Source organism: Scyliorhinus canicula, chromosome 3, assembly GCF_902713615.1.
Source record: "Scyliorhinus canicula chromosome 3, sScyCan1.1, whole genome shotgun sequence".
Lineage (NCBI taxonomy): Eukaryota > Metazoa > Chordata > Chondrichthyes > Carcharhiniformes > Scyliorhinidae > Scyliorhinus > Scyliorhinus canicula.
This window is the reverse complement of record NC_052148.1, coordinates 135,555,379-135,582,016: the sequence shown is the minus strand read 5'-3', so window position 1 is coordinate 135,582,016 and position 26,638 is coordinate 135,555,379. Positions and strand designations below refer to the sequence as shown.

The 26,638-nt window shown below is 43.7% G+C and overlaps 1 protein-coding gene across 1 annotated transcript in view; it reads right to left on the bottom strand.

Moving 5' to 3' along the window:
* The window catches only part of LOC119962984, a 104,064-nt gene extending 78,717 nt beyond the window's left edge, over positions 1-25,347 (bottom strand). The window contains exon 1 of the mRNA XM_038791407.1: positions 25,238-25,347. Within this exon, the coding sequence (XP_038647335.1) occupies positions 25,238-25,325 (88 nt within the window). The 5' untranslated portion in view covers positions 25,326-25,347. The remainder of the gene's footprint in view (positions 1-25,237) is intronic.
* Positions 25,348-26,638: the final 1,291 nt, after the last annotated feature.

Genomic DNA, 26,638 nt, shown 5'->3' with positions numbered 1-26,638 from the left:
AAGACCTACTGGACGCAAGTATCCTAGAGAAAGGGAACTGTAGTGACATGTATGGCCGACTGGTAGATAGGGACGACACCATACTGGACGCAACAAGAAGGAAATGGGAGGACGACCTGGGGATGGAGATAGGGTGGGGACTCTGGAGCGAAGCACTGCATAGGGTCAACTCCACCTCCACGTGCGCAAGGCTCAGCCTGACGCAACTAAAAGTGGTACATAGAGCCCACTTAACGAGAAACCGTATGAGTAGGTTCTTCCCGGAGGTGGAGGACAGATGTGAGCGGTGCCAAAGAGGCCCGGCCAACCACGCCCACATGTTCTGGTCTTGCCCCAGACTTGTGGAGTACTGGACAGCCTTCTTCGAGGCTATGTCCAAAGTGGTGGGGGTGAGGGTGGAGCCATGCCCGATAGTGGCGGTCTTCGGGGTTTCAGACCAGCCAGATCTATTCCTGGGGAGGAGGGCGGACGCCCTTGCCTTTGCCTCCCTGATCGCCCGCCGTAGAATCCTGTTTGGCTGGCGGTCAGCAGCACCGCCCAGAGCTGCAGACTGGCTGTCCGACCTCTCGGATTCTCTCCAAATGGAGAAAATCAAATTCGCCATCCGAGGGTCGGACGACGGCTTCCACAGAACGTGGGAGCCATTCATGCAATTGTTCCGGGACCTGTTTGTGGCCAACGTACAAGAGGAAGAATAGTCGGGGGAAGGTAGCCGGCGGGGAGGGGGGGGGGGGCTACGGGCTCGTTACGGGGGTTTGATGGCTAGCTAAGGCCCAAAACCAAACTAAATAAATGCCAATAAACATGTTGGGGAATGTAAAATATGTATGCCGGCAAAGAGGGGGAGGCCACAGTTATTACTACGAAGATGCTCACCTGTAAATATATATGTTAATTTTTGCGTGTTTTTTTTTCTCTCTCTAACAATTTGTAATTTGTTCAATATAAAACATGAAAACTGAATAAAAAACATTTATAAAAAAAAAAGCATCTTTTGAAAAATCAACTAGTCTTGGTCATTTGCTTTAAGAAGAATTAAAGAAAGCATGCTTTAAGTAGAATAAATACCAAGTACCTACAACCAAACCTGTACAGTGCTAGCCTCCCACTAGCTTCATGAGCTGAAGTCTAGTTCTGGAGGCTTCAGGAAATAGAATAATGGAAGTTCTGTCTTGTGATGGAATGCTTAAGCAATCAGCATAAGCATTAATAGATACGACCTCCAACCAGCAGATGGCAGTAAAGAATAACCACATGACACTCCTACCTCGAGGAGTCTGGAGATAGTCTTCGCAGTGGATAGCCGCATTTGTCGTAGCTCTTAGATAATTTACAGTAGTAATTTAGAGTTAGTAGATTTTGATAGTTTTCTTATTGTTATCCTACCCACATTATTGTTTAACAATCAACATTCAACTGGTCATGAACTATATGTTCTCTAGTACACTAATTCCATCCGGCCAAGCACCAGAATGTAACATGTCTCCCCTTGATGATCTCATTTCTCCGCTCCGCAATTGCTAAAAGCGGCACGATGACACAGAAGGAAACAAAAAAATGTGAAAGAACAAAATCAATAAAACTGTGGCAACCAAAGGCTGGAGCAGCAAAAAAGAAATGGATAGCAAAGTGAAGCTCATTTTTTTCTTTTATATTCAACAAATATCTCACCCGAAAAACACTGGAATAAAAAAATTAAGCATTAAAAAAAACCACATGCACAGTTCGAAGTAGGACATAGAACATAGAACAGTACAGCACAGAACAGGCCCTTCGGCCCTCAATGTTGTGCCGAGCAGATCACCCTACTCAAACCCACGTATCCACCCTATACCCGTAACCCATATAATATAATATAATAGAATAGAATATAAAAGAAAAAAATGTGCTTCACTTTGCTATCCATTTCTTTTTTGCTGCTCCAGCCTTTGGTTGCCACAGTTTTATTGATTTTGTTCTTTCACATTTTTTTGTTTCCTTCTGTGTAGGACTAGAAAGACAGAAAAAAGGAAGAAAGGGAGGAAAGGTGGGATCTACAGGCTGCGTTGCGTCCGAAATGCAGCGCAATGCGACGTGATAGATGGATGGCAGAAGGTCCCATTTTGTGCCCTGGAGAACCTGGGAACCCCTTTTTAGTGTGTTGGGACTTGGGGGGGATTCAGGGGTTGCATTGGGGGCTCAAGAGATCGGGACACCTTTAGAAATGGCATCCCAGTCATTCGCTGCACATGAGGAGTTCAGGTGAGCAAAGTTTCTTAGTGCAGAAAGGGAGTTCCCCGCTGAGGCCCCTGATCTACCCAGATGGGTGTTAGATAGCGGGGTGTTTCTCGGCACTTCGGTGCCAGGAAACACCCGGCTAATCTCGAGCTACGGGACTTTGTCCCCATTCCGGTAGATTGTGCCCAAAGTCAAAGGGAGAAAAATAATCCAGACTCTGATCCTCCAATTATCATATTATCTCTGCAGCACTGATTTGTTCTACAACTCTGTAACCTCCACCTTTTAATGTCCTTCCCACCCCCCCATTAAAAATATTCATTACCTCCCATCTAGGTCATTGCCTTCAGGGGATAACATCTCCACCTTCCACCCCTCAAAAAGCAAACAAACATGGCCATATCTGACCAAGCAGTGGGACGCCACCACTGCGCCACAAAGCTTCCAATTAGCATATGAGCACTTACAATAATTAAAGGATGTTCCTTTATCTAATCCTTAAATGGTTATAATGGTTTCTCGGAAAAGGACATTTGCATTTTATGATGCTATAGTACGATCGGCACACATTCACATTTATCTTATGGAATCATATACGATTAATAAGGGTCGGTTCACAGAGATATTTTGAAGTCATTGTAATTGAGGGGAATAAGCACATGTATTTTATGAGAGTCTACGTCCCTGCAAATCCTAACTAACCTGTGCTTGTGAGCACATCAAGCTTCTTATACTGGGAAGAATATCTGATGGACAACTGTGTTAGACATCACACCACCACCCACCCTTCAACCCTCACTGCCTTCAACTCCACTTAAACCCTAGGCCAAGGAAGCTACTTCAACTTTTGACTTGCATTTATCCAACTACGAGAAAGAAAATGTGTCAAAATATTCTTCCCAGTATCAGAAGCTTGATGTGCTCACAAGCACGGGGTAGTTAGGAGTTGCAGGGACTGTAGACTCACATAAAATACATGTACTTATGCCCCTCAATTACAATGACCAAAATATCTCTGTGAACCTACCCTTATTAACCGTATGATTCCATAAGATAGATGTGAATGTGTGCCAATCGGTATTATAGCATTAGAAAATGCAAATGTCCTTTTCCAAGAAACCATTATAACCGTTTAAGGATTAGATAAAGGAACATCCTTTAATTATTTTAAGTGCTCATATGCTAATTGGAAGCTTTGTGGCGCAGTGGTGGCGTCCCACTGCTTGGTTAGAAGCTCTGGGTTTGAGTCCAATACCAGGCCTCGTTGGCCATGGATGGACCATTCATAATACGGTTCAATGGGCTGATAAACAGCTCAGGAATCCTTCCACCACTTCCCCCACTACTCCCCACAGGAGGAAAACGGCCTGGGTGTGATGATACGCTCATAGTCATGGAATGATTTCAATGTCAAAGTACAAATGTCAGCATCATTGGCACAATGTTGATGAACAGAATTTTGAAAAGGAATTCATTTTCTTCACGGTGGTGTTGTTTGTTTGCATTGGCATTGATTTCAGCAGCATATAAAATTTTCAAAGGGCAAATGACATTTTTAACAAAGCACTTTCCCCTTATTCCATTCAAAAATAACAAAAACATATTTTGATTGAATACTTAATAAAACAAACTCTGTTTTTTTAATGTACTTATCCTTTTAAACATTGGTCCCTGAAGAGGAAAATGGCCTCATTCTGGTTGCTAGTGTGCACTTGCGAAAGAGCAGGTAATTTTTCTGGTTTATGTGTCATATTTTCTGACCTGTGACAAACTCCGCCACAGCAACTGAGACATTGAAGCTAACAGCAGATACAAGAGACCAATCAAAATCAATTACATGTCCTCATAACTGGTCAATTGGCTCATATGTGATGAGTTATAGTTCAGTGTATTAGAAAAAAGGTTAAAATCACATGTTCTTTGGATTGGAGAGAAGACAGACCCAAAGGGAAGTGGTTGCCTCTGACAGGTATCCAAAACATGATCAAATCACAGAAGTCTGAAGAATAAACTGCAGAAGTCTGGGCAGTTTGCACCAAAGATAAGTTTGAAAATGGCAAGAAAAAGATGTCTAAAAGTCAAATCCATAGCCGAAAAAAAGATAACCTGTTAAGTTGCATTGGTTACTGCCCAGTTTATTAAGTCGTATTTCTTTTGAATACATCTTTCCACTTTGTTACGATTTGACAGTCTTGCCGTTGACCTATTTATCACACCCAATTTCCTGACAGTTAATGATGAGCATAAACTGGGACCTGAGTCAAAATAATGACACACTGAAGCATTTTGTACAGATAAATTTAGAGTACCCAATCCATTTTTTCCAATTAAGGGGTAATTTATCATGCCCGACTCTGCACATCTTTGGGTTATGGGGGTGAAACCCCCGCAAACACGGGGAGAATGTGCAAACTCCACAAGGACAGTGACCCAGAGCCAGGATCGAACCTGGGACCTCTGCGTCGTGAGGCAGCAATGCTAACCAGTGCACCATTGTGCTGCCCCTCACACTGAAACATTTCAGTGTTGTCACATTATTTATGTAATTCTCAGGATCTGAACTCTAAAACCTGTTGGGACTGAGGGATCACTTGCAGAATCTAGTGGCCTTCAAAAAGTATCTGATAAAAGACGGCATAGACTATCTTTTTGGACAACTGGAATCTCAATGTCATTTTGTCTGACCCGATCACGACCTGGGAGGGGAATACTACATTACGGTGGGAGTGTGGGGACTCAATGAGACCCACCGGTATTCAAAGGGATAGTTAAATACTTAGCAACTTAGAAATAGTAAGTGTGCCGTCCAAAGATGCATATGCAGCTAATAAAGAGACGAGGACTCGTCTACTGAGGTAGTATGGTTTGAGGTTAGAAACAGGAAAGGAGAGGTCACACTGTTAGGGGTTTTCTACAGGCCTCCGAAAAGTTACAGAGATGTAGAGGAAAGGATTGCAAAGATGATTCTGGATAGGAGCAAAAGTAACAGGGTAGTTGTTATGGGGGACTTTAACTTTCCAAATATTGACTGGAAACACTATAGTTCGAGTACTTTAGATGGGTCCGTTTTTGTCCAATGTGTGCAGGAGGATTTCCTGACGCAGTATGTAGATAGGCCAACGAGAGGTGAGGCCGTATTGGATTTGGTACTGGGTAACGAACCAGGACAGGTGTTAGATTTGGAGGTAGGTGAGAACCTTGGTGATTATGACCACAATTCGATTACATTTACTTTAGTGATGGAAAGGGATAGGTAAATACCGCAAGGCGAGAGTCATATCTGGGGGAAAGGCAATTATGATGCGATGAGGCAAGACTTAGGATGCATCAGATGGAGAGGAAAACTGCAGGGGATGGGCACAATGGAAATGTGGAGCATGTTCAAGGAACAGATACTGCGTGTCCTTGATAAGTATGTACCTGTCAGGCAGGGAGGAAGTGGTCGAGCGAGGGAACCATGGTTTACTAAAGCAGTTGAAACACTTGTCAAGAGGAAGAAGGAGGCTTATGTAATGATGAGACATGAAGGTTCAGTTAGGGCGCTTGAGAGTTACAAGTTAGCTAGGAAGGATCTAAAGAGAGAGATAAGAAGAGCCAGGAGGGGACATGAGAAGTCTTTGGCAGGTAGGATCAAGGATAACCCTAAAGCTTTCTATATATATGTCAGGAATAAAAGAATGACTAGGGTAAGAGTAGGGCCAGTCAAGGACAGTAGTAGGAAGTTGTGCGTGGAGTCTGAGGAGATCAGAGAGGTGCTAAATGAGTATTTTTCATCAGTATTCACACAGGAAAAAGACAATGTTGTCGAGGAGAATACTGAGATACAGGCTACTAGACTAGAAAGGCTTGAGGTTCATAAGGAGGAGGTGTTAGCGATTCTGGAAAGTGTTAAAATAGATAAGTCCCCTGGGCCGGATGGGATTTATTCTAGGATTCTCAGGGAAGCTAGGGAGGAGATTGCTGAGCCTTTGGCTTTGATCTTTAAGTCGTCTTTGTCTACAGGAATAGTGCCAGAAGACTGGAGGATAGCAAATGTTGTCCCCTTGTTCAAGAAGGGGAGTAGAGACAACCCCGGTAACTGTAGACTAGTGAGTCTTACTTCTGTTGTGGGCAAAGTCTTGGAAAGGTTTATAAGAGATTGGATGTATAATCATCTGGAAAGGAATAATTTGATCAGAGATAGTCAACATTGTTTTGTGAAGGGTAGGTCGTGCCTCACAAACCTTATTGAGTTATTTAAGAAGGTGACCATACAGGTGGATGAGGGTAAAGCAGTTGATGTGGTGTATATGGATTTCAGTAAAGCGTTTGATAAGGTTACCCACGGTAGGCTATTGCAGAAAATACGGAGGCATGGGATCCAGGGCGGTTTAGCAGTTTGGATCAGTAATTGGCTAGCTGGAAGAAGACACAGGGTGGTGGTTGATGGGAAATGTTCAGACTGGAGTCCAGTTACTAGTGGTGTGCCACAAGGATCTGTTTTGGGGCCACTGCTGTTTGTCATTTTTATAAATGACCTGGAGGAGGGCGTAGAAGGATGGGTGAGTAAATTTGCAGATGACACTAAAGTCGGTGGAGTTGTGGACAGTGCAGAAGGATGTTAAAAGTTACAGAGGGACATAGATAAGCTGCAGAGCTGGGCTGACAAGTGGCAAATGGAGTTTAATGCAGAAAAGTGTGAGGTGATTCATTTTGGAAGGAATAACAGGAAGACAGAGCACTGGGCTAATGGTAAGATTATTGGTAGTGTGGATGAGCAGAGAGATCTCGGTGTCCATGTACATAGATCCCTGAAAGTTGCCACCCAGGTTGAGAGGGTTGTTAAGAAGGCGTACGGTGTGTTAGCTTTTATTGGTAGAGGAATTGAGTTTCGGAGCCATGCGGTCATGTTGCAGTCGTACAAAACTCTGGTGCGGCCGCATTTGGAGTATTGCGTGCAGTTCTGGTCGCCGCATTATAGGAAGGATGTGGAAGCATTGGAAAGGGTGCAGAGGAGATTTACCAGGATGTTGCCTGGAATGGAGGAAAGAACTTATGAGGAAAGGCTGAGGGACTTGAGGCTGTTTTCGTTAGAGAGAAGAAGGTTAAGAGGTGACTTAATTGAGGCATACAAGATGATCAGAGGATTAGATAGGGTGGACAGTGAGAGCCTTTTTCCTCAGATGGTGATGTCTAGCATGAGGGGACATAGCTTTAAATTGAGGGGAGATAGATATAGGACAGATGTCAGAGGTAGGTTCTTTACTCAGAGAGTAGTAAGGGTGTGGAATGCCCTGCCTGCAACAGTAGTGGACTCGCCAACACTAAACGCATTCAAGTGGTCATTGGATAGACATATGGACGATAAGGGAATAGTGTAGATGGGCTTTAGAGGGGTTTCACGGTCGGCGCAACATCGAGGGCCGAAGGGCCGGTACTGCGCTGTAATGTTCTATGTTCTATGTTCTATAGAAAAGTTGGCTGCAGCTTATAAAGAGACATTTGCAACTTCTAAAGAAAGGCTGGCAACATGGGAGGAAAACATCAGTGGGAGTTGTCTATGGGCCTCCATACTACTCTGTTAAAAGTCATTGATGTCAGTGATTCAGAGAACCCACAACATTACATGGTAAATGTTGTAAGGTAATGGACCATATTAAATCGGAAATAGAGATGCATATAGAAAGTGTTTTACAGCCGAACTTTAGAAACTATTACTGTGCGGCAAATATAGCCATGATCAGGAAGAGGGAGCAGGTGGAGGCGGCATCATGTAGGGGCACAAGTTTAGGGGCATTGGTAACAGCACCTCTGTCATTCTCACTGACTCGGTACTCCACAAGCCCATGGTAGTGGCAGTTCTGAGGATATGGGGGCAATGGTGGAAGTATATGGGAGTGTAGGAAGTGTCGGTGTGGGCTTCAATTTGTGGTAACCATCGATTTGTGCCAGGGAGGCTGGATGGAGAGTTTCAAAGGCTGCAGAGAGCAGGGATTGAGAGGCTGCGGGATCTGTTTATGATGGAAGCTTTCCATTTTTGGACGATCTGGAGGAGGAGTTTGAATTGCTGGGAGAGAATGAGTTTCGTTATCTGCAGGTGAGGGACTTTGTACGAAGGCAGGTTTTGACCTTTCTGCTGCTACCGTCCCAGGGGATACAGGACAAGGTAGTTTCAAAAATGGGAGTGGGGGAGGGGATGGTCTCAGAAATTTACAAAGATCTCATGGAGTGGGAGGGAACCCAGATAGGGGAGGTAAAACGTAAGTGGGAAGATGAGCTGGGTAAGGAAATAGAGGCGGGTCTATGAGAGGATGCTCTGAGCAGAGTCAACATGTCCTCATCATGTGGCAGGCTCAGCCTGATACAATTTAAAGTGGCCCACCGGGCACACATTTTGGTGGCCCGGGCGATCAGGTTTTGTGAAGGGGTGGAGGACAGGTTTGTGAGGTGTGCGGGAGGGCTCACAAACCATGTCCACATGTTCTGGGCATGTCCAAAGCTTAAGGGATTCTGGCAGAGTTTTGCCAATGTCATGTCCACGGTATTAAACGCAAGGGTGGCACCAAGTCCAGAGGTGACGATTTTTGGACTGTCGGAAGACCCGAGAGTCTAGGGGGCGAGAGAAGCTGGCGTTTTGGCCTTTGCCTCCATGGTAGCCTGGAGACGAATCTTATTAGCGTGGAGGGTCTGGGACCCCCAAAATCAGGGGTATGGGTTATCGACATGGTTGGGTTTCTCCGGCTTGAGAAAATCAAGTTCGCCCTAAGAGGATCAACATGAGGGTTCGTCCGGAGATGGCAGCCGTTTATCGACTTCTTCAGGGAAAACTAAACTGGAAGCAGATAAAATAAGTGGGGGGGGGGGGGGGGGGGGGGAGTTAGGGAACGAGGGGGGGTGGGGGAGATAGTTTAGTTTAGTTTAGGCGAGATAAGCGAGAGGAGGGGGAGGGACTGGGGAATTGTGTGTATAAGCCATGTTGGCTGAGTATGGTTGCTGGTTGGGTGGGTGTTATTTACTGAGTTATGTTTACATTTGTATTTGTTGTTATAAAATCATAAATACTTTAATAAAATGTTTTCAAAATAACAAGAAAGGGTGCTCCAGTAATCATGGGGATTTTAATCTAATAATAATACTGTGGCAGATGAATTCCTGGAGAATGTACAAGAATTCTTTTAGACCAGAACACAGAGGAATCAACTAGGGAACATGCTATCTTAGATTTGGTATTGTGCTATGAGAAGGGGCTAATCAACAATCTGGTTGTCTGGTGCCCTTTAGGGGAGAGTGACCCTTACATGATAGAATTCTTCATTAGGATAGAACGTGAGGAAGACCAATCTGAAACTAGGGTCCTAAATCTAAACAAAGGAAACTAGGAATGTATGAGGGATGAGTTGGCTATGATAGATTGGGAATCTTCATCAAAAGGCACGACAGTGGACAGGAAATGGCCGATATTTAAGGAACAAATGCATGCATTGAAACAGTCCTTTCTGGTGCAAAAACAAAGCAAGGAAACTGGCCCAACCATGGCTAACAAAAGAAATTATGGATAGTATTAGATCCAAATAGGAATTGTATAAAGTTGCTAGAAAAAGTAGCAAGTCCAAAGATTGGGAGCAGTTCAGAATTCAACAATAGAGGACCAAGAGATTGATCAAGAGTTGGAAAATAGAGTACGAGAGTAAATTTGCAAAGAAGATAAAAGCAGATTATAAAATCTTCTAAAAGTATGAAAAAAGAAAAAGATTAGTGAAGACAAATGTCTGAAACGGGAGAATTTATAATGGAGAATGAGGAAATGGCAAAGCAATTAAACAACTATTTGAGTTCTGTCCTCATAGAATAAAACACAAAAAACTTCCCAGAAATGCTAGGGAACTAAGAGTCTACTGAGAAGGAGAAATTGAAGGAAATTAGTATTAGTAAGGTGCTGGTACATACATGAAGTCAAAATCATAGTGTTGAAGCTGCATTATCATTTTTGGGTTCTCGGGGACATTTCGCAAAATTCTTCTGCACAACAGATACAAGTGGCCTGAGGTCAATCTCCACAAGAAACGTTGGAAGACCATACACATAATTATGAAACTTGTCTAAACTCCGTGACTAACCCAAGGCATCTTTTTCAATTTGCGGATACCTGCACTCCGTCTCGGACATCGCTCTGGACGCGTAGTAAGCCACAGGCAGCCAGCTATCATGCGCACCCTGCTGCAACAACACTGCTCCTAGGCCATCCTTTGACCCATTGGTCGAGGTTTTGGTCTTTTACGCCGGGTCAAAAAACACGGGGACTGGCGCTGTCGTCAGCGAACACGCCTCTTCTGCTCATGTCTGGGAGACAATTGAAAGGCTGCATCCTTTTTTTTATCGAATCTCGTAGTTGCGAAGTTTTAGAGGCCAGGTTGGGAATAAACTTGCCAACAAAGTTGATCATCCCTAGTATCCGTAAGATGCCCTTTTTATCTGTGGCACCTGGAATCATTAAAATGGACTTTATCTTTTTATTATCCAGCTGCACACTTTGTGCCGAGAGCCAGTCCCGCAACCACAATTTGACGTTTTGCTTCATTAAGCTTCAAGCCATTTTAAAAAATCTGTTGTAGGACTCTGAGAAGCCTTCTGTCATGCTCATTGCATGTGGACCCCCAGATGATAATATCATCGGCATAAACGTGGATGCCTGGTAACCTTTCAACTATGTGCTCCTGGCACGATGGAAAATTTCACATGCTGAAATTATGCCGAACAGCATTCTCAGGCAGCAATAGCAGCCGAAGGGTGTGTTAAATGTGCACAACTTTGCGCTGACTTTGTCCAGCTTCAGTTGCCAGAAGCCTTGTGGCACGTCCAGCTTGCTGAAACATGTCGCTCCAACCATCACACACGTTATTTTTTTCCCTCTTGTGAATTGGGTAGTGCTCCCTCTTGATGTTAAGGTTCAGGTCTGTGGGGTCCATGCATATCTGCAGGTCATTGTTCCTCTTTTTAATGCACACCATGGAGTTAACCCAGTCATTAGGTGGCTGATGACTCCTGGAGTCAGTCTAACGCGGCTTTCAGCTTGTCCTTCAGTGGAGCAGGTACACATCTCGGCACGTGTACAACTGGCTTTGTATCTCCTTTAGTTGGATATGGTACGTAAAAGGCAGAGTGCCAAAGCCTTGAAATATCTCCGTAAAATCCTTTATGATGGATTCAAAGGATACATGCTGGCGGGGTGCCATGCTTTATGCAGTGTATACCATCTTAACGAGCCCAAGCTCTTCACATGCTTCCACTCCTGTGAGCGATTCGCGCCCCGTCTCCACTATGGCAAATATGATCATACACGTTCTGTCCTTGACAGTCACTGTGAGCTCACATGCTCCGAACGTTGTGATCCGATGACCATTCTAGTCCTTCAGTACTGATCTTTGTACCATTTTCAGTTTGATTTTTACGCTGACAAATTGATCAGATTGGCCCTCTCTTCCATGTTGATTAGCGTGCTCTTGACCATCAATGGAACCATCCATCTAGCATCTGTGGTCTTTGCATCCGCATCACTACGGCTGCAAATGGTGAGAAAAAATATGCCCTTGTAGCTGGTCGGACTATTTGTGTCCTCCGTCGAAATCATGTTTCCAGTAGCCACATTATCGATGCATATCTCATTATCTACACTAACTGGTCCTGTTTGGTCAACTGTTGGACGTGAGGGACATCGCCTGGCAAAGTGATTTGTTTTGCCACGTTTGTAACAGACCTTTCCAAGAGTGGGACATAGTCGTGGCAAATGTCGAATGCTACATTGCTGGTACAAAATGTCAGATCTAGACTGCTGCTCAAAACGGCCGACCATTTCGTGACCACGTTTCTTTTTGGACTGCATAACGATTCACTCAAAATGGCCGCCCGCACTGAGACCCCATTTCTTTTTGGACTGCATCACAGTGCTTTTGGCACTGGTGTTTTCTTCCAGATTGGCGCCAAAATGTTACCGGTTGAGCATACTAATCTACAATGCCACTAGCTCACTTCCATGGCAAATCTTGATGGCATTTTCTAATTTTAGGTCTTCTTCCCTGAATAATCTCCCACATATTTTGTCATTCAATTCGCCGAACACTATCTGGTCGTTGATCACCGGCGAGTTTAAAGTACAGAAATTGCACGACTGCGCCTTCAACCACAAGTCGGTTACAAAATAAAAAATTGATTCACCTGCTTTTTGGGTATGCTTACGAATCAAACGTCTCATTTTTCTTTGGAGAGCCATGCTGATCAAAATACTGTATTACTTCATCGAAGCTCCTGCTCTCGTCTTCGCTGTTGAAGGCGAAGGTATTGTATATTTCTATTGCTTGAGGATCAGCTACCGTGAGCAGCAACAAAAACACCTCTCGTCAGGCTGTGCCTGCAGGCCAAGGGCTGCAACATAGAGTCTGTATTGCTGCTTGAAAACATGCCAATTTTCATCTACATTAGCTGAGACTTGAAGCTGGTAGGCTTTCTTCAAACCTTCCATCTCTAACTTCACAGTTAATCTTTCGTTGCGTTGAGTTCCAGTTGGTCGTAGTTCACCAGGTTGGTGGAAGAATTTTCTCTTTTCTTTCTTCAGCCTATTTCGCCCCTCTCTTCCATTGTTATCTTTAATTATGCACTCCTGCTACATGTTGTGTTCTGTGTGATGATTGTTGTAATGATGTACACAGAACATCTAGTCATTTGACTAGAAAGATGATTTATTAACAAGCACGTGGAAAGATAACTAACAAACTATATACAGACGATGGCTACTCAGTGAATTCAGTGAAATCTCCTGAAGCTACTCTAAATGCAACTATCCTCTTGAACAACTCACGACTAACTGACCAGTATCTCAAGTCACGTGGTGGATCTCTATCATCACCTGCTGGTCGGAGGTCGTACCGATAACTATGTACATTGATAGACAACTATATACATTGATGTGTACATGCATATCACCACACCTACCACTGGACCAGAATCTCTGGGTTAGAATCCAATGCCAAGACTTGTTCGTCATGGAAGGAACGTTCAACACAGTTCAATGGGCTAGTAATCAGCTCATGAATCCTTCCACCACTACCCCCAATTATTCCCCAAAGGTTAAAAACAGTGTGGGTGTGAGGATACACTAAAAAACGGAGATGGCCATGGAAATAGTGGATGCATTGATTGTCATTGTCTATAATCTGTAAATTCTGGAACAAGCCCAGCAGATTGGTGGGTTCAAAAAGGATGGAGGAAGAAAACAGGGAATTATAGACCAGTTACCCTAATATCAGTAGTAGGGAAAATGCTTGAGTCTATTATAAAGGATATGATAACAGGACACTTAGAAAATAACAATCAGATTAGACAAATTCAACATAGATTTATGGAAAGGAAATCATGTTTGACGAACCTACTGCAGGGCATATCTGGTAGCATAGACAAGGGAGAACCAGTGGATACGGTGTATTTGGATTTGCAGAAAACATTGATTTAGTCCCATGTGAGAGGTCTGTGTGCAAAATTAAAGCACATGAGATTGGGAGTAATATACTGACATGGATTGAGAATTGGTTACCAGACAACAGAGAGTAGGAATAAATGGGTCTTTTTCAGAGTGGCAGGTGGTGACTGGTGGGTTACCAGGGGGATCAGTGCTTGGGCCCCAGTTATCCACAATGTATATCAATGATTTGGATGAGGGAATCAAATGTAAAATTTCCAAGTTTACTGATGACACAAAATTAGGTTGGAATGTGAGTGGTGAGGAGGATGTAAAGGGACTTCAAGATGATTTAGATACATTGAGTGAGTGGGCAAATACATGGCTGATGCAGATTAGCATGGATAAGTGTGAAGTTATCCCCTTCGGTAGGAAAAGCAGAATGAAGAGTATTATTTAAAGAGTGATAGGTTGGGAGATGTTGATGTACAAAGGACTTGGGTGTCCCTGTACATCAATCACTGAAAGCAAGCATGCAGATGTAGCATGGTATGTTGGCCTTCATTGCAAGAGACTTGTGCACAGGAGCAAGGATATCTTACAGCAGCTGTACAGGGCATCGATGAGACCGCACCTGTAGTATTTTACGCAGTTTTGGTCACTTCCCTAAGAAAGAATATACTTGCCATAGAGGCACTGATTCCGGGGATGGCAGGATTGTTGTATGATTAGAAATTGTGTTAACTAGGCCTGTATTCACTGGAGTTTAGAAAAATGAGAGGGATCTCATTGAAACATATAACATTCTGGCAGTGCTGGACAGACTGGAAGAAGGAATGGTGAAGATCTAAAGAGGCACAGTCTCGGGATATGGGGTAGGCCATTTCGGACTGAGTTGAGGAGAAACATCTTCATTCAAAGGGTGGTGAACATTTGGAATTCTCTTTCATATGTTATGAGCACTTGGTCATCCTAGGAAGTTCTTTAGGACAAAATGGTAGTCTGTTAAAAATAAACTGTTAGAAAAATAGCTGCTCTTCAGAGGCCAGGGGCGCTGTAGAGCTATATGAATAAATAATGGTAATCTGTCCTTTGAAATTGTCTGGAACTGTCAATCAAGGGAATTTTAAAAGGCAATGGTCTGTGAAATTTAATGTAAACAATGCTGTTCAAAGCTTTTGGCCATCTATGTATGTACAAAGGCTTGAAAAAGTTAAAGGGCAATGAAATTGACAGTAAAAAAAAACACTTGGAAGTTTTCCACCACATTAATGGGTAATCCTTTAGATTCATCTCATAGATCTTTAAACTTGGCATGCTGACACTGTCTGTGTGGAGTTTGCCCATTCTTCCTGTGTTTGCGTGGGTTTCGCCCCCACAACCCAAAAATGGGCAGGCTAGGTGGATTGGCCACGCTGAATTGCCCCTTAATTGGAAAAAATGAATTGGATACTCTAAATTTATTTTTAAAAAAGAACTTGGCATGCTGACAGATAGGTTAAAGGGCTGAAGGTGCATATAGGAAGACTTGCACTTTATTCTCAGAGATCTTTAATTTTGACATGCTGACAGACAGTTTGCAGGCTGCAGATGGGGAAAGCAGCTAAACAACTCCCAACTCAGGAAAAACTATAAAGCTGAGCCCCCTCCAGCCAAGCCCAAGGCGCCCCGACGCCTACCTCCCATGAATGAACCTCTTTGGCACCCTGGAGGCAAGTATAGGGGGGTATTTACCTCCTTTCCACCAGCGGGAGTGCAAGGTGTCAGGTTGGCACTGTCAAAGGGGTGGGGCCTGGACAGGGAACTAAGGAAGACTGAGGGGAGTGAAGGGGAGACTGAGGGGATGGGTCTTGCCAGCTGTCAGGGAGCAGTGCAACATCATCCTGAGATAAAAAGGGAGCCCCGATTTCTGAGGAGCAGGACTTTTCAGAGAGATTAGGCCCCACCCACCTCAGGCCCAGGAAAAACTCCAATCCACTTTTTAAAAATAACTAAGTGTCACGGAATGGCACGAAAATTCCGATCCTGTGAAAAAACATTTCTAAGTGCCATGGAATAGTACCTCAGTGTCACTCCTAGCACCAGCGAGAATCACTTGGTTTTCCCACTAGCAGGAATACTTAGTCTCCAAACAGGATAATCATGCCCTATGTATCAATGCACATGCATATCTTTGTTGGAAGTAGTATGAATTCAAATATTAATTCAATTAAAATGTAAGGACTAAATTACATCAGCATCTTAAATATACCGTGAATGTTGTGTTTTAAGAAGTTATTTTTGCACAAACATTAGTTTGCCTTGAGAGAAGCAAACCTCTGATTGGAGCTTCTGCATTGAAGCCTTGACAAAATCTGGCAGCAATCCATTTTGAAACTTTCAAAACATTTATTCTGGAGTTAAAAAAAATGAAAGGAAAATCAAATTAAAAACACATTTTACGAACTGCTTTTTTCAAATGAGGTCAAATAGCAAATATCAGGAAATTGAAAATTGGGAAAAGGAATGATAAATAGGGGAGATATGGAAAGATTCCACACCCTTTCCTGCTGTAAAATATTGAAGATTTTGTTTAACTGTGAAAATTAACCTTAGTTTTATTTTCTATAGTTGTATTAAAGTCACTTGAGATGTCACCAGAAGAAACAACAGCAAATGATATAATTGATATTCCCTTCGAGTATGTGCTCTTGTGCTTTGTGTTTAGCTATAAGTGTTGGTTTGAATTAAACTGAGAGTATTAAATTCTTTTGGAAAATATTTTTATTGGGTTCTTAACATTTTAACATTTTATACATGAAATAAAGCAATGCAAAACAACAAGAACCATAACTCACCCCCCTCACGCTACCAACCAATACCCCCAAAAGCTGAAAGGATAACATCCCTCCCCAGAGCAGCTGATAGTAACCAATACTTTAAATAAACAGACCCCACCTTTTGTGGATCCATCAATCCCCCCCCCCCCAAGGTAAATTTAACATTCTCCAAATACAAAACCTCCATCAGGTCCCATCCCTACAGGACCCACTTGTAAGCAATCAGCGAGGCGAAAGCTAAAACATCTGCCCCCACTCCTGTCTGCTGCTCCGGCAAGTTCAACACCCAAAATATGGCTCCCAGGGGACTGAGCTCCAAATCCTAGTGCAAGATTGCCAACTTGCTGTTGAAAAATGACCCCCAAAATGTCTCCAACTTCGGACAGGGCAGGACAGAATAAATGTACATGGTTGGCTGACACCGCACATAAGGTTTCTCCACCCCTTCAAACAACCTTGCCAGGTGCACCCTGTACTACTTTTAACTGTATTAACCCCAGCGAGAGTATAAAGGTGAAACAACCTGGGGACGATTCAGCAGTTCCATTGCACCTGGTGTAGAATCAACGGGTGAATCGCACGCAAGACTCAAATTGGGCTCTGCACCTGCCTCACAACCTCGCATGATTCACGCAACTCACCACACCTGGCATGATCTAGATCTCGCCCTAAGCATTCATGATTCACCTGTGAATCAGAGTTTGTGTTTAACACCCGCGATATATGTAAGGTTAAATGGAGAATGCTAATGTGGATGCTTATCTCATACATCATTACTGACTGTAAGCAATGTGAATTCTTAACAGAATGGCAAGTTAATATATCATTTAAACTTTAAACTGCCTTTTTAATTTCCAAGATGATGTGTTTTTAAAATGAGAATTTCTAACTAATTTTAGTGAATTATCTTAAAATACCCCACAGTCAAAAGTCCCTGAAGTAACATTTTATCTAACAATGTAAACCAAAGGAAATGGTTAACTTCATATTGTATAGGTATCTAGTTTGGTGGCTTGTTAAAATAGACAAAAGAATCCACTCATTATTGCAAAAGAAGTTGTGTTGCTTTAACCATAAATATTTAACTGTTAAGTGCCTCAGGAAAACTGAAAATGCATCTCCCCACTGAAGGAATTCAATTTACCTTTTTGACTTCCTGCTTAAATTTGGAGTTTTATTGAAAAATGTAACCACATCGTAAAAATGATACTATAAAAAGTATATCACTTCGGAGAAAGTGCAAAAGAAATTTATGAAGTATCAGAACCACCACGAAAGATTGAACAGTATGAAGCTTTTTTTCTTTAGAACAGAGAAAACGTAGGGATGGCCTTACTCAGGACATCTCAAATTATGAATGGGTTGGACAGGGTAGAGGTGGAGAGAATGTTTCCACTTGTGAGAGAACCCAAACTACGAGCCATAAATTGAATGCAAATAAATGCACCTGAAGAATTTATTTCTTCACAGAATGGTTAGAAATTGATTCTTGTTACCACAGGAAGTGGTTGAGAAAATAGCCTGGATGCTTTCAAAAGCTGAGTACATGAGAGAAAAGGTTAAAATATGTTGAAAGTCTGAGATGAGTCAGATACAGAGCAAGGAGGATTTGTATGGAGTATAAACACTAGCAGAGCTGGGAGGATGGGTCTCTTTCTATCCCATATATAATATGCAATCCTCTGTAAAAAGTATGAAAATATAAATACCATATTCTTTTTATGTATGGTTTGCTTAAGGGGATAAGGCACAGGAATGGCCATTTGCTACAGTTTTCAGAGCCACCACAGCTAATCTCATGCAAGGTACTTAAATTAAATAAACTGTATACAAACAGTCCAATAGTAAAATAATCTCCATTAGACCCATATATTCAAGACTAACACATAGCGTACGGTAGATCTCATTCTGGTCATTGAAGACCTAACTATTGTTTAGGTAGCAGATAAGTGCAAAACATTACATTAATCAGAAAAATAAAATGCCAATATCCTGCCTTCTCAATCTTTTTCTCCCTAAATCTGTGGAAGTCTGAGTACATTGTGCAGAACAATATGATTGCCAAAGGTTGATACTCCAACAGGCAAAGATAAGTCAGAGTACAGGAGGGAGATAGAGAACCTAGTGGCATGGTGTAGTGACAGCAATCTCTCCCTCAATGTCAGCAAAACTAAAGAGCTGGTCATTGACCTCAAGAAGTAAAGTATTGCACCTATCGGCCGGGATTCTCCCCTGCCTCCACACCTTTAGGGACCAAGCCCTCACATTGAGGGCCTCGGCCCGCGCCGGAGTGGTTGGTGCACTGCCGGCTGACGTGGACGGCCTTTGTCGCCATGCCAGCCGAGGCCGAAAGGACTTCGGCGGCCGGCGTAAGTCTGCTCATGCGCCAGAGCGTCAGCGGCTGCTGACGTCATCCCCGCGCATGCGCTGGGGAGGGGGTCACTTCCGCCTCCGCCATGGTGAAGGCTATGGCCAACACGGAAGGAAAAGAGTGCCCGCACAGCACAGGCCCGCCCACCGATCGGTGGGCCCCGACCGCGGGCCAGGCCACCGTGGGGGCACCCCCCGGGGTCAGATCACCCCGCGCGCCCCCCCCCCCCGAACCCCGGAGCCCGCCCGCGCCGCCAGTCCCGCCTGACAGGTAGGTGTTTTGATTCCCGCCGGCGGGAGAGGCTTGACAGCGGCAGGACTTCGGCCCATCGCCGGCCGGAGAATCGCCGGGGGAGGCCCGCCGACTGGCGCGATTCCCGCCTCCGCCGAATCTCTGGTGACAGAGAATTCGGGACACGGCGGGGGCGGGATTGACGCCGGCCCCTGGCGATTCTCCGACCCGGCGGGGGGTCGGAGAATCCCGCCCATCTGCATCAATGGTGCAGAGGTGGAGATGGCTGACAGATTCAAATTCCTAGGTGTGCATATCACCAACAATCTGTCCTGGTCCACCCACGTTAATGCTATGACCAAGAAAGCAGAACAGCACCTATACTTCCTCAGAAAATGAAGGAAATTTGGCATGTCCACATTGGCACTTACCAATTTTTGCAGATGCAACATAGAAAGCATCCTACCAGGCTGCATCACAGCCTGATATGGCAACTGCTCAGCCCAAGACCGTAAGAAACTACAGAGAGTCGTGAACACATCCTAGTCCATCACACGAATCCGCCTCCCATCCATTGACTCTGTCTACACCGCCTGCTGCTTTGGGAAAGCGGGTAGCAAAATCAAAGACCTCTCCCACCCGGGTAATTCTGTGGGTTTCCTCCGGGTTCTCCGGTTTCCTCCCACAGTCCAAAGATGTGCAGGTTAGGTGGATTGGCCATAATAAATTGCCCTTAGTGTCCAAAATTGCCCTTAGGGTTGGGTGGGGTTACTGGGTTATGGGGATAGGGTGGAGATGTTAACCTTGGGTGGGGTGCTCTTTCCAGGAGCCAGTGCAGACTCGATGGGCCGAATGGCCTCCTTCTGCACTGTAAATTCTATGAACTTCTTCCATTGGGCAGGAGATACAAAAGCCTGAGAACACGCACTAACAGATCCAAAACAGCTTCTTACCCGCTGTTACCAGACCTGAATGACCTTCGTATGGACTGATCTGATCTCTTCATACATCCCCTCCACCGAGTAGTACTACACTCTGTATTCTCACCCAATGCCTGTGAATGTGTACATTGTGTATCTATCGTATGTCCTATGTTTTTCATGTATGGAATGATCTGTCTGAACTGTACGCAGAACAATACTTTACACTGTACCTCGGTACATGTGACAATAAATCAAATCCTAATCCTAATAAACACATACTTATTCAGTTTTGACAAATACATTATAGTTCTAATTTCTTGTTTGTCATGCATTTTTGAACAGCGTATTCTTCAAAAGGTATTTAGTATTTGGATAGAACACAACAGATTACATCAAAAGATTTGTACACCTGATGCTATAACTTCAAATCAATAGATAAAATATTATTTTTTTAAACTCATTAATGGAGTGTGACCATTGCTGGCAGGACCATTTATTGCCCATTTTAATTACATATCAGCAAGTGGTGGTGAGCTGCCTTCTTAATCATTACTTTTCCTGGATTGTGTCGAGCTAGCGAGTGTTGTTGGGGCTGCACACATCTAGAAAATGGAGAGTAGTCCATCACTCTCCCGGGGCCAAATTCTCCGATCCCCCGCAGGGTCGGAGAATCGCCCGGGCTGGCGAAAATCCCACCCCCGCTGTGGCCGGAATTCTCCGCCACCCGGGAATTGGCGGGGGTGGGAGTGGGGCCGCGTTGATCGGCGTACCCTGTGTGCCGATCGGCGAGCCCCCTGCGGCGATTCTCCGGCCCGCGATGGCCCGAAGTCCCACCGCTGAGAGGCCTTTCCCACCGCCGTGATTTCAACAACCTCTGGTGGCGGCGGGATTGCCGGCGCGAGCGGGCCCCCGGGGTCCTGGGGGGGTGCGGGGCGATCGGACCCCGGGGGGTGCCCCCACGGTGGCCAAGCCCGCGATCGGGGCCCACCGATCGGCCGGCGGGCCAGTGTCGTGGGGGCACTCTTTTTCTTCCGCCGCCGCCACGGCCTCCACCATGGCGGAGGCAGAAGAGAACCCCCCCTACCGTGCATGCGCCGGTGGTGGCGTCAGCAGCCGCTGACGCACCGGCGCATGCGCGAACCGGCGAAGGCCTTTCGGCCAGCCCCGACGCCGGGCGGCGGGCGTCAAAGGCCGTTGGTGCCGGTTTTGCCGCCAGTCGGCGTGGCGCCAACCACTCCGGCGCGGGCCTAGCCCCTAAGGTGCGGAGAATTCCGCACCTTTGGGGAGGCCCGACGCCGGAGTGGTTGGCGCCACTCCGCTACGCCGGGACCCCCTGCCCCGCCAGATGGGGGAGAATCCCGGCCCTGATCTTCACTTTGGAGTTGGTAAACTGATTTTGGGGAGTCAGGAGGTGAGTTACATGCTACATTATTCCCAGCCTCTTAGCTGATCTTTACAGCCATGTTATTTATGGGCCAGATTTTCACTCCCAAAACGGGTAACTTGAGTCAGGAAATATCTCAGCTTGGCACACCTCAGGAAAAAGTGCCTCGAATGTTCACTGCAGGGTAGGTGAGGGAGGAGGAGGAGCAGGTGTGGCAGATGTGTGATGGAGTCAGGCTCCTGACATCGGAGGTGGCCACAGCGACTGCCAAGTCCCAAGATGGGGTGGTTAAAAATCCCACCTCAGTTGTCTGGGACTTAATTTCAGTTGTACTGTCATATATTAAATTTTCTAGTCATCAGTTCTCAAATCCCCTCACTTTCACTCACTCCCCATACCTATCCATTTCAACTGATACCAACCCATATCTCCCACCCACCCTCAATGGCCTCTCATACCTTCCATGCCAACTCACCCAGTATCCACCATAGGTAGAACCCAGGATCATGCTGAGGTGAAAGAAAATAAAATAAAGTTTTAAATATTTATTATAGGATTCATAACATAAGAAAATCCCATTCATGAAGTCCCATCCAATACATTTAAATTCCCTCAAGTACTGAATTATTTATAAAAACAAACATTATATTCAGAACGTCACATCAAGTAAAGCTAACACTTTACTAACCTATTTGAGCTGTCAAACAAACTGTGAATTTAAAGCCCCTCCACCGTGATAAAAAATAGGCTGTGAAAAGCAGTCAAGCAGTAATAATGCTATAATAATAACACTTAGGGTTATGCCAACAAACAGCTATTGACTCTCAAAGCCACAGCCAGGAAGTTTTTTGTTAATTTCAAAGGACAGGGAATTTAAATAATTAGGAACTTGACCATTCAGCATATCTAATCTGCTGTGCTAGAACATTTACATCTCCATCATAAAGTTCTGGAACACACACTGCACATTGAGGTTTTCTGGAATGAAAATCACTTCTATTTGACCTGAGCACTGAGTTGAAATTGCTCAGTTGATTTTTAATTCTTGGTTGTGGACATCACACCTCATCCTCTTTCCTGTACCAGCAAAAATCATATCTTCTGGAAATGGGGGTGGGATTCTGGATCTGGGTACTGGTTGCCATTTTTGAAGATTCACTGAATCTCCACATCAGCATACATCCCCGCTTCTGACCTTATCTTGAAGGTAAGGCCATTGACAAACAGTAAAAGATGGTTGGGTCGTGAGAAACTCCCTCAGTGATAACCTAGGGCTGAGATGATTTGCCTCTATCAACCACAACCATTTTTCTTTGTGCTAGGCATAACTCCTTGCATTGGCGAGATTTCCATTGACTCCAATTTTAATTGACCTCCTTGATACTACGCTACCTTGATATCAAGGGAAACAACTCCGAACAAACCTCTTGAATTCATCTCTTTTGCCCACGGTTGGACCAAGGTCTGGAGACTAGTGACCCTGGCAGATGGACCATTTGTGATCATGGGGTAGAAATCTGTTCATGCAAACTCGCTTCTGACAATGCTAGGTAGATTACATCGATTCCCTGGGAGTAGCAGACAGTGTCATGGATCACTCCCTGCCAGTGGTTAATAATGATATCAATGAGGAAACCCACCAGACTACACAGCTATCCAGTCATGCGTATGGGCAAAGTGGCACTACCTAAATTAACTTTTCTCTAGTATAGTCCCAGACCATACGCCAACAGTGGCTAAGATACAGTACAGAAACCCCAATATTTTATTTAAATATTGTAAGACTGTGAAGAAAGGATACGTCGCCCCAGGAGTGATTACACAAAGAAATAGGAATATTGTATTTTAAAACAAACTTTATTACTAACAGTGTTAAAATCTTTAACATTACACTAGAAAATAATTTGCATTACCTCTTAAACAATACTACTGAATATAATGAACACCCTTAATTGCTATCTTTAGTCCCATTTAAACAACAAGGGGAAGAAAAACATCTCAGCTCTAAAATCCACCATTAAACCATTGGCACTCAGGAATGCTTGCTTTAGAGAGATATTCTTTGAGAAAGGGAGATCTCTTGACACTGCTTTACAGAAAAGATCGGACGCCTGTCAGATCCATGCAGAAACTCGAGCTGTACGTCTTCAGAAGCTGTTTCTCAGCTTGTTTCAGCTCCCGCTTGTTTTCAGACAAGTCTGTACTGCTTTAAATACAGTTAATTTATTTTAACTAACCTACAGTGAGTGCAGAACTGCCTCAATTGTGCACACAACTTCATTCAGTTCCGAACTGACCTGCTTTCCCTACAAAATGCCTGATATCTTAGCTCCATCCAGCAACGACACCCAAGCTGAAATCTAATTAACTCCACAGGGAATTCCCTTAAGCAAAATTAAATTTCATTAGCCCAAGCTTTTTACGATATATTAATTACACACCTGGCTCTCAAAATATACTTACCTTTCAAACTCAAATTTCTTTTAAAACATGACTGCAGCAGTCAAACGCACTCTAACCCAGGCTGTTAACGCTTACTACACCAAATACCTACAATGCAATACATCTGAACTTCCTACATTCATCATATCCTGCACTATATTGTGTAAGCAGGCACCATTGCCGTCAGCAGGTTCAACACTGTTTCCCCGCCCAACTTTGGACTTTGCCGATATCAGAAAAAATCTCGCCCAAAATCAAAAACTAAGGCTAAAATTTTGTAGCAACTATCAAAAAGATATTAGTAATCGAGCTGATCAGACAAATGCATTTTTACCTCTGGAAACTGAATTTGCCTACATCCAGTCGAATGGATGATGGTCTGTTTTGCTCCAAGAGTCCTTAGTGGAAAGAATCTGGGCAATATGTGTCCATTTCCTTCTGATAGCAAGTCAATAGCAAATAAACACATTTTGACACCAACTAACATTAAATTGGTAGTTTTATTCATAGGTGTGCAAGCTGGTTTTTGTGAGAAATTGAATATTTATTCTTGTGCCTTCATTGGATTAAGATTAAGCAACAATGTTGGGAGAAAATAAAGCAAGCTTTATTCTCTGTGCTGCGTACCTGCATGAGTGCACTCAATGCTGACATTGTTCAAACATGCAAAAGTATATCATTTCTTAATATTGCTATACCTCACCGTCAACATTATCAAATTCAACAGTAAAATCCTTCAACGCATTTTGATATGTTCAGATTTACGAAACTGTATTGTATAGTGGTATGCGGAATGTTTGATATTAATGTTAACTTTTGTTCATTTAGGTATTTCTGAATAGCTAATCTAATTAAAAAGCATTACATTCCATCCATCACAGTGCTGTGTAGTTCGCAGTATGTAAATTGCACCACCAGCACGTTATCAAGCCATTTCATTTAACCATGAGTTGCTGCAAAACAAAATACTGTTCAGATAAATAATCTTTCAGAATTTAGCAAAAGTACACTGTGTAAAAAGAGTATGCAATCTGAAAAGGGCACAGAGGATGTAGGATTTGAAAATACCTCACCAGGGATTATCAAAGTTTGACATAAATGTGGCACCAAATGTTTTCTGGAAACTGACTTCTTAAAAGTTAACATGCAACTATTTAAAATGAAAACACAAACTGGGCCATAAAATGCCTTTGCTGACAAAATATCATTTTCCTGCTGTGTACAATTAAAAAAAAACTCAGTAGGAATAAAAGCCTGATACGTCTTTGAATCCAAGTTTTAAAAGAGCAGTTCTATTTGTTCTATAACAGAAAGCTTCCTCTCTTGCAGTGTCACTCATTATTACACCAGAGGGACCACAATTTCAGTACTGATAGATCTCTGTTTAAAAAAAAAGCTACTTACTGTATCTGTGATTCTTACCTTCAGATGGGAGGAAGAAATCGGACAAACAGATAATGTAAACAGCCAGAGCAATTGTTATCATTTTCAGGAGGACCATTCTTGCCATTGTTGTTTCAGCTCATGTTTGGAGAGGAGTAAGTTCTCGTCTGACTGCCTGTGGTAAGTTCCTTCCTCTCCACATACAATTCTATCAAGGAAGGGGGCGGTAACAAAACTTTACGGTGATTTCTGAAATTTGATTTGTTAAAAAACTACAATCTTGAATAGCAATGTGAAGCATATCGTGAATCTGTGCATCAGCGTTACAATACAATATATAAATACTGTATTAAAATCCCTTTTGAGTTAGCCCAATGATTATGCTGTTTAAAGCAATGAAAGCAGTTTATTGTGGACCATAAAGGTCCAAGATTCACCTTATCTTAGCTGATCAGTTTGCAGTTAGCATCATAAAGTAGGTTTGACTCAGGTGGTAGCACTTTGCCTTTGACTCAGTAGTGAGTTTAAACACTACTTTGAACATGGACATAAAACCAAGGCAGGCGTGAGTGTAACACCTAAAAAGCATGCAGTGATTGGCAGTGCTGATATTTGGATGATACGTTAAATCACCTGCCGAGGTAGATGTAAACCATCCCATGCTGTATGTGGAAGACCTGATGCTCTGAAGAACATTCTTCCCTCATTCAAAACCATCAAAGGGAAAATAGTTGGATTGTCTGATATTTCATATGTATTGTGTGGGACTTTGTTGTGAACCATTTGCCTGCCACATTTATAATGACTACTTTGAAAGTGTTCCATTGATTGGAATTACAAGACGGAATTTAATGGCCCCTCCTGCCAGAGGGATCTTGACTATTCATTGACTACAGTTCCGCCTTCAACACCATAATCCCAGCCAAGCGCATATCAAAACTCCAAAAGCTAGGACTTGGCTTCTCCCTCTGCAAATGGATTCTCGACTTCCTGACCCATAGACCACAATCAGTAAGGATAAACAATAACACCTCCTTCATGATAGTCCTCAATACCGGGGCCCCGCAAGGCTACATAATTAGCCCCCTCTATACTCCCTATACACACACAACTGTGTGGCACAATTTGGCTCCAACTCCATCCACAAATTTGCCAATGACACGACTGTAGTGGGTTGGATCTTGAACAACGATAAGTCAGAGTAGAGGAGGGAGATAGAGAACCACGTGGTGTAGTGTAATGACAACAATCTCTCCTTCAATGTCAGCAAAACGAAAGAGCTGGTCACTGACTTCAGGAAGCAAAGTGTCGTACGCACCCCTATCTGCATCAATGGGGCCGAGATGGAGATGGTTGACAGCTTCAAATTCCTAGGTGTGCACATCACCAACAATCTGCCCACATCGATGCTATGACCAAGAAAGCACAACAGCCCCTATA